The sequence below is a fragment of the Esox lucius genome, chromosome 10, assembly GCF_011004845.1.
Source record: "Esox lucius isolate fEsoLuc1 chromosome 10, fEsoLuc1.pri, whole genome shotgun sequence".
In the NCBI taxonomy this organism is placed as follows: Eukaryota; Metazoa; Chordata; class Actinopteri; order Esociformes; family Esocidae; genus Esox; species Esox lucius.
The window spans coordinates 16,337,961-16,351,001 of record NC_047578.1 but is presented as its reverse complement, the minus strand read 5'-3'; the positions used below and the strand labels follow the sequence as shown (position 1 = coordinate 16,351,001).

At 41.8% G+C, this 13,041-nt stretch overlaps 2 protein-coding genes across 4 annotated transcripts in view; one reads left to right on the top strand and one right to left on the bottom strand.

The window, feature by feature from the left end:
- The first annotated feature begins 555 nt into the window (after positions 1-555).
- On the top strand, positions 556-9,297 carry dtnbp1b (dystrobrevin binding protein 1b). Of its 2 annotated transcripts, none has more exons than XM_020050271.3 (4): positions 556-1,019; positions 7,012-7,260; positions 8,125-8,259; positions 8,384-9,297. In XM_020050271.3, the coding sequence occupies exons 1-4, from the start codon at positions 974-976 to the stop codon at positions 8,695-8,697; spliced, it is 744 nt and encodes a 247-aa protein (XP_019905830.1). In that variant the 5' UTR covers positions 556-973; the 3' UTR covers positions 8,698-9,297. The 2 variants fall into 2 exon arrangements, with proteins under 2 accessions (XP_019905830.1, XP_010872096.1); XM_010873794.4 differs by having other exon boundaries at positions 8,116-8,259.
- Positions 9,298-10,742: 1,445 nt separating this feature from the next.
- jarid2b (jumonji, AT rich interactive domain 2b) overlaps positions 10,743-13,041 on the bottom strand; it is an 85,239-nt gene continuing 82,940 nt past the window's right edge. For both annotated transcript variants that reach the window (XM_020050270.3, XM_034294819.1), the window contains one exon: positions 10,743-12,909. In XM_020050270.3, the coding sequence (XP_019905829.2) occupies positions 12,730-12,909 (180 nt within the window). In that variant the 3' untranslated portion in view covers positions 10,743-12,729. The remainder of the gene's footprint in view (positions 12,910-13,041) is intronic.

The window sequence follows — 13,041 nt, the reverse complement described above, 5'->3', positions numbered from 1 at the left end:
CATGCCACGCACCCTCAAAACATGGAAAACAGGTGGTATAGGTTTATATCGTCTGTAGTATTGTGTTAAATCACCTGTGGCATTGTGATAAAACATTTTAGAGTGGCCTTTTACTGTCACCAGCAAAGGCTGTTTAATCAGCTTCTTGATACATTGTCAGATGGATTTGGCGAAGGAGAAATGTTCAATAACAGGAGTGCATACAAATGTGTACACAAATTCTGAAAGCAATATGTTTTTTTGTGTGAATGGAAAAGTCTGGGATCTTTTGACTTCAGCTCATAACACATGGGACCAGCACTACAGATTCCATTAGACACTGTCTGAAGTGACACTGAGAAGGGTAATGCCACCAAAACCAGAGGCTGATTAGGGTCTGGATGTTCAGCTCTATTGGAATTCTATTATTGTTCATCCAGAGGTAATTATGACATCATACAACATATCAGATTTTCTCTTTCTCCGCCTCCATCTCCTTCTTAAACAGGCACATACTCATGCTCACACCATTCCTATTACCATCTCTTAGCCTCTTCCTGTTTTGCGTTCTGCTCCCCCTCATAAGATTGTAGCTAATGGTACATCCCCAGCTCCTAGCCATGTGATTGGTACATCCTTGGCTCTTAGCCATGTGATTGGTACATCCCCGGCTCCTTGCCCTGCTGAAGCAACGTGCTGAAACCTCTCTGAAGCCAGAGCACTCAGCCTGCGGGCATCAGCTAGAGTCAGCCAGTTAGAGTTCAGGAGAGCGTTGCTGCTGTGCCTCTGTGTGAGTGTGTGCATGTGTGTGTGTGTGTTTCTATATGTATGTTCATGACTTAGTGTTCACAGCAGCTTCTTAGGATGAGCGGCAGAGAGAGACAGACGGTGTTGTGATTGAGAATTGGCAACATCACCTCTCTCTGTCGCCTCATCCTGGCATCTGCCCTTCTGGCATTTCTCTCCTCTGGCTTGGACCTGCAACCCTGCTGACATGTCTTCTCCTCCTGGATCCTCGGACGGCAGCCAGAGGAATAGCTGTAGGTACACTTGTTGTGTGTATGTGGTCTGCTCATGTTCTATCTCTGCGGTGCCCTTGTCTTGGTATATTCATCTCTAACGTTTGTTGTTGTCTTTTTTGGGGGCTTTGTGTCATGATGGTTATCAGCTTCACGTGTGTTCGTTAAAGATATTTGTGATGTTTGTGGATATTACTTGTTTTAATGTCAAACCTGTATGGAAAGAACATGTAATAAACATTTGGAATGAAGAGGATGAGATGCAAGCTTTCAGCCATGACTGAAAACATATTGAGATAGCTAGTTTATGTTCTTTATGAATAGTTGAGTCTGCCTTAGTGACTTTATGCTGAAAAGGTTGATGCTATGAATACTCATTGTTTACAGTATACATATAATACAGCACACTATTTCAGTCATACCCAACTTGGTTTGTTTTTAATGCTTGTGTATTGATTTGTTTGTCTGATGTTGTCTAGTAGGATAGCTTGGTTGATCCATGAATAATAACTACATTTTTGTGTATGTCTTCTCTTCTACGTAGACTTTTTTTTAAATCTACCTTTCTTTTCCAGCTTACCATTTTCAATAGGAAGCTTGATCATCATCACAAAAGTTGTTTTTGTTTTTTTTTTGTTGGTGGACTAATTCTGAAAAGCAATTGAATATAAAAAATATTCAGATGATTCAAAAGCTGTATTGAATTAATATAAACATATTGGCAATGTCTGGGTGAAATTAGTATACACACAAGGTAACCATAAGTCAGGAGGAATACAAAGCACAGCCTCTGTTACTCCTGCTCCATCCCAACACAAATCATCAACCCGTATACTTTATATCGACAATGGCTAGAGATCGCAAAAAAATTATTTGGGTCCGGTCAGCATACCACTAATCTACATTTTATAATGCTGTGGTTGTGATTTGGTATCTGTGCATGTGGCACTGAAGAGAAAAAAGGCTTTTGACTCAACTTCCTAGTGGAAAACAAATATCATCCTGCTCTTCATGTTGCAAACTTGCTGTTGTCGGATTACGGTTGTCTGATTCATGCAACAGAGCTTTTCAGCTTTTGTTGTCCTACTAGACAAGGTTAACTTTACCAGACTAACCTTTCATGGCAAGGACAACAATGTTAGTTGAAGATGCATTCTGGCATTTTTAGACAAAGATTTTAAATGTGGCACTTTTGAGCCAGAATTTGTCCCCAGAAATTATGTACTGCCTTATATGTGCCAATATTTGCCCATATGTCATCAAAACCACTTGCTTTATAACTGATGTGATATTGATTTGACCTATTGATTATGCATTTAATCCCAGACTGCATTTTTAACATCTGCAGCACAGTTTAACTTTTCATTCACTCACACTGAGTGTAGGCTATTCATTTCATCATTGTCAATTTGGCCAATAGGTTAAACAAAGTCCATATCAAATACTGATAGAGGGGTGCTGTTTTGCATGATTGGAAGATCTTCAGTACAGATTCAAACACAAAAATGTGAAAACTGTTTTTTTCCCCCAATTCTATCAACCTTTTCTCCTCCCAATTCCGTGATGTCCATATTACGATTATGGCCTAGCCTGATCGTAACAACTCCACAGGGGTTTCAGGAGAGCTGATGATTTGTCTGCGCTTCCAAACAGAAAATATGCCCTGACACGTTTCGGAGGAGAGCACATTCCCCAGCCAACGACCACGATTAAGCTTGCAGGTGCCCCACTTGCAAGCAGTTGCCAGAGTGCAATGAGACCAAGCAATCCTGTCCAACATTCACCTGTCCACCCTGGGCAGCTCTGAGCGAATTGGCGTCAAGCTCTACAGGATACCTAGGCACAATGACACAACTGCACTGCCCATCAGTGATCTAAAACACTCCCTCTGGGGCCTGTTGGTCACATTTTGGGGGAAGCCTGGTTTCTTCCATGACTATATGTAACTGTAAAAATGTGTTGCTTTGCAGCGGAATAGGACAAGACGTTAGTTCAACTGAATACATGTTAGTCAGGAAATATCAAAAACATCTGAAAAATATTGCAATATCAAAATTATATCGTTAAAACTACAAGATCTGACCGGAGTTTGACTGTTGGTGATTGATGGGCAATGTGACTCACACAGACAGACAGACAGACAGACACAGGAGATGACAATGACAAGCCATGGATCAGATGGGGTGGGGCAGGCTAGCTTTATATTGCTTCCAATATGATGGTGCGCACAGTGACATTGAAAGAACAGCTCTAACACCCACATGACATTCTTCCAGCACCAATTGTTCCTGCCAAGGTTGTCTGGGTTGAGGCCAGACCCATATGTGAGTGTGCACCATTGTCCATAAGTGTGTGTGCGTGCGTGGAACTCATCACCATGTTCTCCTCCTCATCACGAACCACAATTACACGGCCTCTGTTTCCATGCCGCTGTAGCGCTGGGCTGTTCAGGCGGTGAGGAGGGCAGCCCCGCAAAGGACCACCTGCGTGTGTTCGGCCGTGAATGTGTGAATGCGCGCGTGCGTGAACGTAATAATTAACTAATTGTGAGATGTTCCAAGGTTGAGTGGGTTTTTTGGTCTAATCAAACACATTCACTAAAGCAGTAGAATCGGTTACAATTTGGAAACCCATGATAGCCTAAAGAAAGAAAAAAATCCCTCTACCACAGAGTAAAACGACAAAGTATGTCCTAAGACAGTTATGTTTCTTGTTCTTTCTACACAGCCACACAATTCGAGTCGAGATTAGGATGGGTTTGTGTTAGATGGTTTGACACTTTTAGTTAAGAAAGACGCGACTAGACAGAGATAGAATGAGACAGAATTAGGACAGGACAGATAGAACAGCATATAACAGGATAGGGAATTATAGAACAGGCCAGCATAGTTAAGAAAGGACATGATAGACCAGGACAGAGTTAGGACAAGACCCGCTAGAGTTACGACAAGATTTGACAGAACAGGACAGGACAGAGTTAGAGTGAATAAAGGATAGGGAATATTGGCTATGAATAGCCCCTTATGATGAAAGCCAGAGGGAACTAACAACATTATCAGAGCAAAGGAGGGAAAATGAAAGAAGGCTACCGTATATTAAAGGCTGCCCCCAAAGCATTGTTTACGGTCAGTGAGTAAGTGTGTGTGTGTGTGTGTGTGTGTGCATATGCATGCATGCGTGCGTGCGTGTCTCCCTCTGCAGGCATGTGTTGCATGTGATGTTCACTGGGCTGACAAGACATCATCTTATCTATCATTCATCATCTTCTACAGTTGTAGAACCAAATTGCCTCTTGCTTTCCATGAATTATTAATCTTAATTTATGCTTGAGCATTTTTGCTTGTGAACATAATGTAGTAAAATACTGTAGGCCTACTGCTTCAACAGTGCATTCCCAAAGAAGCATTAGAAGAAACGTGAAATAATGGAATATGTTACAGAGCAATGACTTTGAGACAGCGGAATATGTTACACAGTAATTACTTATTACTCAGCTACAATATTATAATAAGTGCATTTTAATACAGTCCAAATGGAATATTCAATAAATCAAATATTGGAATGATGTATTCTACATTTTGACACCAGTGAATCATAGGAAGTACTTTGTTGTTTTAAGGTGATTTGTTTTAAGGTGAACAAAAACGCATCTCCCAATTTTAAACAGGTTCTACTCTTTGTGGCCATGTTCTGGTGTTGTGATGGAAAACTGAGTGAATTGAGTGTAACACGGCAACACTGTTACCCTTAGATACACAGCCTACAAATGGTACAACAATTCAGATTGTTATGGTGAAGATTGCATTCATTTATCCCTCCCTGGTACAAATCATCAGCCCTGTTAAAGTCAGCCATCTTGCTTGAATCTATGAATAACCAAAAAATATGTCACTGTAATGTCAAATGTCACTGTAGGCAATTCATTGAAAATGTTTTAGTCACAGAAACAAGCCATTAACGACATAGGCTTTCAGTTCAAAATGAACGTACAGTAGTTTCATGACGGTGAATGCTTAGTCCGACGAAAGGCATTATGCTTAGTATACACTATATAATCCTTAGTTATCTAACACATTGTTGTTAATTTGGCTGGGCCAGCGCCCTCTCAAGGATGGTGAGTGGACCTGACAGCAATAGACTGACTCTATCTGCCCCTAGGTCCCCACTCCTACGCTCTGTTCGTGTACACAAACCAAAATGAAAAACAAATTGCCTGGGCACTGAGTTGAATCCCAGAGAGCATTTTAGCGGAAGCTCCTCTGTGTACCATGTGTGTATCTGACTGGGGCTTTGTTTGCCATAATGATATGGTTCCTTTGCACTGAATGCATATTAAGCTGTCAAACAAAGCCTGTCAAAGACTGTGTTCATATTGCGCTAGCTTCCCCCTCAGTCATTTATCAGTTTACTTTGTCAAAATCAGTTCACTTTGTTTTGAGCAGCTTGCCACGAGGTGCTCAATTGTTGAATTTAATTAATCCTGGGAATTTGTGTTGAGATTCTGCTAACCCTAATTTCGTTATGGTAGAGTACCATTCTCAACAATGTCAATTTACAGGGCCTTAAAATGTGGTTAATGATCAGTCCTTGCATCAATACCTCTGTCTATGAATTTAGTTGAGAATGGTTTCTTACAGACCATCCCTCAGCTTTTTCTTGAACAAAACATGAATTGACTGCGCTGCTTTTGTTCCCATTAAGGATTCTAGATTCACGATGATGACTTTGCATAAACCAACAGAAGATTTCAGCATTGTGCTGAAATATTTCTACTTCAAATGAATGTACAATCATTGAGGATGATCCTCTTCGAGAGGAAAAAGGAGAAGAACGATGGAGCGAAACTGCAGCATTGTCATGTATTGTGAATGACGTCTCCTAGTGAATAACGCATTTTGGTGGCTCCTTTGGTGGGATGTGCTTGCATTAGCCTGCTTTCCACTATGGGGCTGGTCAAGGCTCCACAATAGTGTAGCCTGGCAACATTCTGCAGCGCTGCAATCAGATAATGATGTCCAATTCGATAGAGGCCCAGATGAAATAGTCCTCTCACAAAATGCTAATATCATTTGAGTGCTTATATCATTCATTAGCGAACCTTGGTCATCCATTCTCATTACAACCCATTAAGAGTAATTATGCGGTAATGGTTAAAACCCACTCTCTCAAACACATGTGGGAGGAATATATTTGGAATCATCAGTGACATGGTTGTTAGTTGCAACACATCTTATTTGACAGTGTACACAGAGACTAACATGACTCAGCCATGTCGGTAACGCACACATGACTCATTTTATGCTTGCAATATGCTTGCAGGTATTTTAATTCACTTTGAATGGAGACATATTCAAACGTCAGAGTACCTCTAGTTTTTCAGGGTTAACGAAGCACAGTAACGAAACGCTGAGTTTCTTTAGAACCCCCCCCCAAACTTTATTCCTCACACACAGCACAACAGTTGTGAGGTGAACCATGGGGAGAATGAAACGAAAAGGGAAGGGATAGAGAGACTGGAGAAAATGGGGACATGATTTTATTCTGAAGTCCTAGTAAAGGAACTGTATGAGAAAGAGTTGTCCACTGACATGAGAAAATGGGGACGTTGTCGAAAAAAACGGATGCATGATGAACTACGTGATTTTGGAGGTATTGCTATGGCTACGGGGATGCATACTGCTCCTTCTCTTTCTGCCTTTTCATTTATCCCGGCGACTCTATTTTTCTATCACGGTTTCCCATAGCATTTGTTTATATATAATAGTATCAGCTCACAGAAGAAACATCCAAAGGCAGACTTCTGATTCATGGGGTCTTAGAATGTTCTTATATAACAGCCTCAGCCTTAGCCGAAGTGACACTGGGTTACTCAATCTCCAGGCTCTCTCATCAGCCAGATAGAGATTGTCAGTTGCTGCTCTGTCGTCATACAACTGTAATCCACACTAGTAACTATTAATTGTCATACATGTCCAGCTTTAATTAAACGTTTTAACATCTCATCACTTTGTAGATGAGCTGGACAAGGCGCATGCCCAGAAGATGACTGCTCAGGTGAAGGAGGCGGAGCCCACACAAATGAAGCTAAAGGGGGTTGAGCCTCCCCACGTCAAGGAGGCGGAGCCTTCCCAACTGACACTGAAGGAAGCCGAGATGGCACAGGTGAAGCTGAAGGAAAGGCAGAAGTACTTTGAAGAGGCGTTCCAGCAAGACATGGATCAGTACCTGTCGACTGGCTACCTGCAGATCAATGAGAGGCGAGGTGAGAGAGCCTCAGCATAACCCTAAATAATGAACATCTTAAATGTATAAGTATGTCCACAGTAAGGGATTGTGTGTGTGTGTCCGGGGGTAGTAACAGTCCCCTCTCTCTCTTTACGCCACTCCACCCTGCTGCCCTGCCTTCCTCTCCTCCTATCCTTGAGGTACGCTGTCTCAGCTGTCAATCATCCCCCACAGTGCCCTGTGTGTTGGTGTCTCATCCATGATGTGATAAGCAGATGGTATATTTTGAGAGTCCCAAAAGTGTATCTGTGGATGCTCTAAAGATTATCCACAGACTGTCAGTAACATTCTACTTACCCTAATGCTTACCCTACCCTTAACCTTTATCCTAACCTTAACCTTATTGTAAACATAACCTTAACAAGCAGTTTCTTAACAAATAGTTTTAAAGTTTGTTCATAGTAGTACTATCTATAGAATATCTACTGATGGAAACTGAGACTCTCAAAATGAAGTGTAACCAAATAGATACTGTTCTTGCAAGAAATTGAATCCATGATTTCCATAGAATCACAACAGAACCAACATTTTAAGAAAACTTTTTGATCAGTGAAAATGCGCTAAATATGCTAATTCAAAATGAACCCCTGTATTTGTCATACTGAGCCATTTTCATGCCAGAAGACTGGTCTGCATGCCACATTACGTTCTGGGTTCCAAGATAATGGAAGTTTACTTGGTTTTCACCACCAATTGCCTTTTTCTATCTTTAGAGAGCTTAAAAGTAAAAAACAATTAAAAAACAAATCCTCGACTCCACAACTTTCCATTGCATTCTGGGTGATAAAGTGTTGTTTACGCTGGTGATTAACCCCTGTGTCCTGTGGCTCAGGGCCAATAGGTAGCTTTTCATCAATGGAGGTAAATGTGGACATGCTGGAGCAGATGGACCTAACAGACATGTCTGACCAGGAGAGCTTCGATGTCTTCCTCCACTCTGGGGGAGAGGAAAACAGTGCAGCGTCTCCCATTCTGGGTATGGCTCACAAACCCAGACATGTATTTAAACAGCATGCATACTAAACAGCAATTCCACGGTCGGACTGACTGAGGAAAGCACGCTGGCGGTAGACAAAACCTCTCCTTTCTCTGCCTCTCAGGTCCAGAAGGGGATTCGTTCACCACGGAACTCAGCTTGCGGGTTCCCACCCAAGCTGAGCTTAGACACAAGTTGTCCTCAGTCTCCTCCACTTGCACAGACAACCAGGACACTGAGGCCGGGAAAGACGATGACCACAACGACAGCAAAGAGAGAGCTGGCGAGGGGGGCGGCAGCCAAGTTCCGGTTGTGGGGGCGCCACCGTATATTTCAGAGGTTGCCCCCAACTTGGCCCTAGCAGGAAGGCCACCGCTTCAACGTCAGCCCAGAAACCAGAGCCTTAAACACTCTGACAGCACCACACAGGCCACATAAGGGAGTCGAAGAAACCTGAACAGGCCAGGACAATGAGAGGATCGCACCGAAGACACTAAACCAACCACAAGACTGTGAGGATGGGACCTAAGACACTAAATAGACCAGAAGACTGAAATGGGACCTAAGACAATAAACCAACCACAAGACTGAGAGGATGGGACCTAAGACAATAAACCAACCACAAGACTGAGAGGATGGGACCTAAGACATTAAACGGACCAGAAGACTGTGAGAATGGAGCCTAAATCAGACCAAATCCCTGAGACGATCAAACGTAAGACACTAAACAGATCAAAACCTTGAGAGGATGGGATCTAAAAAACAAAGCTCTTGAGGATGGGACCTAAGACACTAAATAGACCAGAAGACTGAAATGGGACCTAAGACACTAAATAGACCAGAAGACTGAAATGGGACCTAAGACACTAAATAGACCAAAACCTTAGACCGGCTGCTATGCACTGGATGCACTGAGGAAAAGATGCATTGTTTCAGTTTTCTGTGTTTTCATCTCCTTTTGTAGAACATTGTGTGGTTGCCAGTACTATTTCCTCCAACTCTCGTGACTTGTTTTTAATAAACGTCTCAACCCCTGTACTCTTTCTCTTACTGTTCCTTTACTAGGACTTCAGAATGAAATTAAACTGGAATTACCCTGTTTTTCTAGTACCCCTCCATTCGAGACTGCAGATTTATAAACCAGCCCTGGGAACAGTGATGACTCCTGCTTGGTAGAGTAGCAGCATTTGAAAAGTAAATTAGCTTCCATAAGATGTACAAATTCCTGTCAACACCCAGGTTGTATTTATGAATACACCTTAGTCAAGCCCTGTTGCTAAGTTACCTCTGGCTTGAGTGACAATTCCAGATGTGCACTGCTTGTCGTATTTCTTCATTTGTGCTTTAAAGCATTTTAGGTCACTCGTGTCTGTTCACAACTCGTCTCTTCGCTGCTGGCTGACGAACAAAATTGAATGCCAGGGAAACTTCATTTTACTGCTTGCCTGTCTTTTGATGCTTGTTTGATGTTTGGTTTCAGGTCATATCTGCTTTTTATTTTATTTCAAAGGGTCAGCCTTTGAAATTGTTTTTAGAAGTGCATTTATGTTGTTTGGTGGCAGACCTGTCACTGAGGCCGTTGCCATGATGACAGTGACTGAAACGTTAAGAATATTACAATGTGCTCTTTGGCGCCATCTGCTGGGTACCCAACAGAGACCCAGATGTTCATTTCAACAACCCCAATGTGATCCATTAAGTTGTCCAGGTAAAAGTAAAATGATGAAAACCTTACGATCTTATTAGTACAGCCCTCTCCCAGAGCAAGAAAACAACTGCCCTGCAATCCAAGTTCTGGATGTCAAGCCCATTGCCTGGAGCTGATTCTGGCAGAGAAGTAGGTAACTGAAATACTTGCTTTAAACAATATATAGTTTTTGAAAACATCAAATGTATAAACATTTTAACAATCTCTCGATGTATATTCATATCTCTATACTGCATCTATCGCTCTGTAGATATACATACAGGCAAATCGCCACTGCCTTTGAAAACAAGTAGAGTGGACAGGCCAAATTGTACACAAGGGGTCCTTGCAGCGAAGATGTTTCTCTACTAGAGGTAATTCCTGCACACATACGCATATCTGTTAATTGCTACATAACATGTTTATATAGGGTAACATTTAGCATCTAAGCCTGGTGTGGCTCCAATGGTTTAACAGTTATTTTATATTTGGATGCCTTTCTCCTGTTTCTATGCATTAGTCAGCATTTGATTTAAAATAACCTGACTGAGTCAACCAACCAGATGGTCAACTCGCCCTGGTTGTTAATGTTAAGTGCACAATTCACTGGGTACATTACAGACAACCTGACTCCCCTTTTGTGTAATCATATTTCTTTGCATCCATATAGTCTAACTATGGCCTAGTTACTTAAGCTTCAAGAGTAAACATCTTAGTAAAATATTAGTAATTCAGTAGCATGTTTAGAACAGCACAAGGACAGACTCACAATCCCAGTTAAAAAGAAAAGGCAGTGACTTGTCTGTACGTTTTTATTAAACCTCAAGTACAAACTGCAAAAGTAAAAAATATAACCAACATGAAATCTTTCTAAGTGGAAGGAAAGATGGAGACGCAGTGCTAATAAATTAACTTGCCAGACTGTGAGCAACAGTTTATACTGTAGAAAAAGGAGAAACTGCAAAACAAAAATCTGAATAAAATACATTGTAAGGCCATAAAAACTTGACAACCACCTTTTTGTTGAAAACAAACAACTTGTTTTTCATTAAATACTCCTAAACAGTTCAGTCTTCTGTAAAGGACAACAACCAACAAACTGGATTATAGGATTACCTTGTCAGCCACCACTGGCAAGCTCAGTGCAACATGAGGAGCTACTACATTGTTGCATTTTCAGTAATGAAAATGTAGAAAGAAATTTTTATGAAATTATTTTCCCTTTTCTTAAAAAAAGTAAAGCTAAAAAAAATAAAAAATAGGGGGCCATGGCTACTCCATGTCATTCTCTCAGTGATGTAAGCAGCACTTAAATGTATCCACACAACCAGAGCAACCCTGTAAGCATTAAACTCACACAGATGAAGAAACTGAAACGTAAGGCTTTTTCTTCATCACTCACTTCCTCTAAAACCTTTAGAGGTATTATTCTTTCCTTCACCCCCAGAAAAGGCTCAAGTATTTAAAGACATTTACAGGATTATGTACAAAAGTTGATGTTGTATGTGTTGGACTTCCTTCTGAAATCAGTCATAATATATCTGAAAAGGGAAAAATGCATAAAGCAAAAAATAATATTAAAATAAAAAGAACTTGGATTTCCATATTTCACATTTTACACCCTTTGACTAGTGGCTCTACTTGCACACAGAAAATTATTCAAAAACACAAAATAATTATAATAATATAATAATAATATAATAATTAATGTTTACTGGTACAGATTAAACAATAGGACTGGAAGAATGGAATGTTAACATGATTGCACATCTAAAAGAGGACAGCCTAGAACCCTAACCCTGTGGGAAATGAGAGCCTAGAACCTTAACCTAACCCTGTGGGAGAGGAGAACCTAGAACCTGACCCCAGGGGAGAGGAGAACCTAGAACCCCAGAGAGCCTACAGGCTAACGTCCTGTGGGAGTGGAGGCTAGTAGCAAGCCAGCACCCCAACTTTCTTTTGTATTGTGTTACAGTAATAGAAACCAACAGCACCAAAAACAATGGTTCTCCTTGCTAAGTATCAGGCACAGTTTTCCCTCGCTATGGGGACAGAGACCAGCGGCACCTCATCCTGTGTTTCTGACATACAGTCACGGGACCGCTAGATTCACAGCCACCAAGGGAAAGAAACAACAACCACAAAATAAACACAGAAGACTTTCTCAAAATCTAAAATCAAAGCTAAAATCCAATAAAAACAGCCAGCCAAAACATATCTGCCTTTCAAGTTATACCTGGCGTGGGTTAGGCAGCTTCGGGCCCTGAACAACCACAGCTACTGCAGGCAGAGGAGAAAAACAAAAATAAAAAACTCTTCTTCAAAAACGAAAGATAGAGTAAACTTTGGGTTCTAGTTATTTCATTAAAATGAAAAAAAAGGAGCGCCTTCTCAGTTCGTCCCTTCGTTCACAGGTAATTGACAGGGGCTGACTGCAGTCATCTGGGGGAAGCACCAAACTGAGCCTCTCCTCAAAAGTTGTTGAGGGGTCGGGTGCAAAAGGGCACAACATTTCCCTGTGAACTTTTTAATTAATGCTAAGGACGACCGCAACTAAATCCGACCAAAAAAACAACAACATTTGAACAAAGGGGGAAAAAAATAGGTTTTTCACGCTAGTGCAAAAAAGACAGCTTGCTTTCACAAGGTTGCCATACTAAGGGGGGTGGGTGTGGGGGGGGGGGCATTAAAAACCGGAAACACTTTCTCTTTAAAAAGGACAACACAGATCCTCCAAACCGAGAGGGAGGGGCGGGGGCGTGGGGGGGGGGGGGGGGGGGTCTTCATGAGACGGCGGCGGGGGACATGTGGGAGGAGAGGTGGGACAGCGACACCTCCACCGTGGCTCTCTTCCGGGGCCCACGTTTGGCCGGTGGTTTAAAGGGGCTCGCACCGTTACAGTTCTCCGTGGTTTGCACCAAGGCCTTGCCACACACCCGGTTCACCAAGCTGTTGATCTGCTCCTGAGGGTTGACCGGGGAAGAAACGGGACGGGACATTTAAGTTATAACCAACACTGCTTAATGAACTCATGTAATATTCATTGAAAGCGGATGATTGATGTCACTGCGGATGGAAGGTCTGAGGACTGCGGC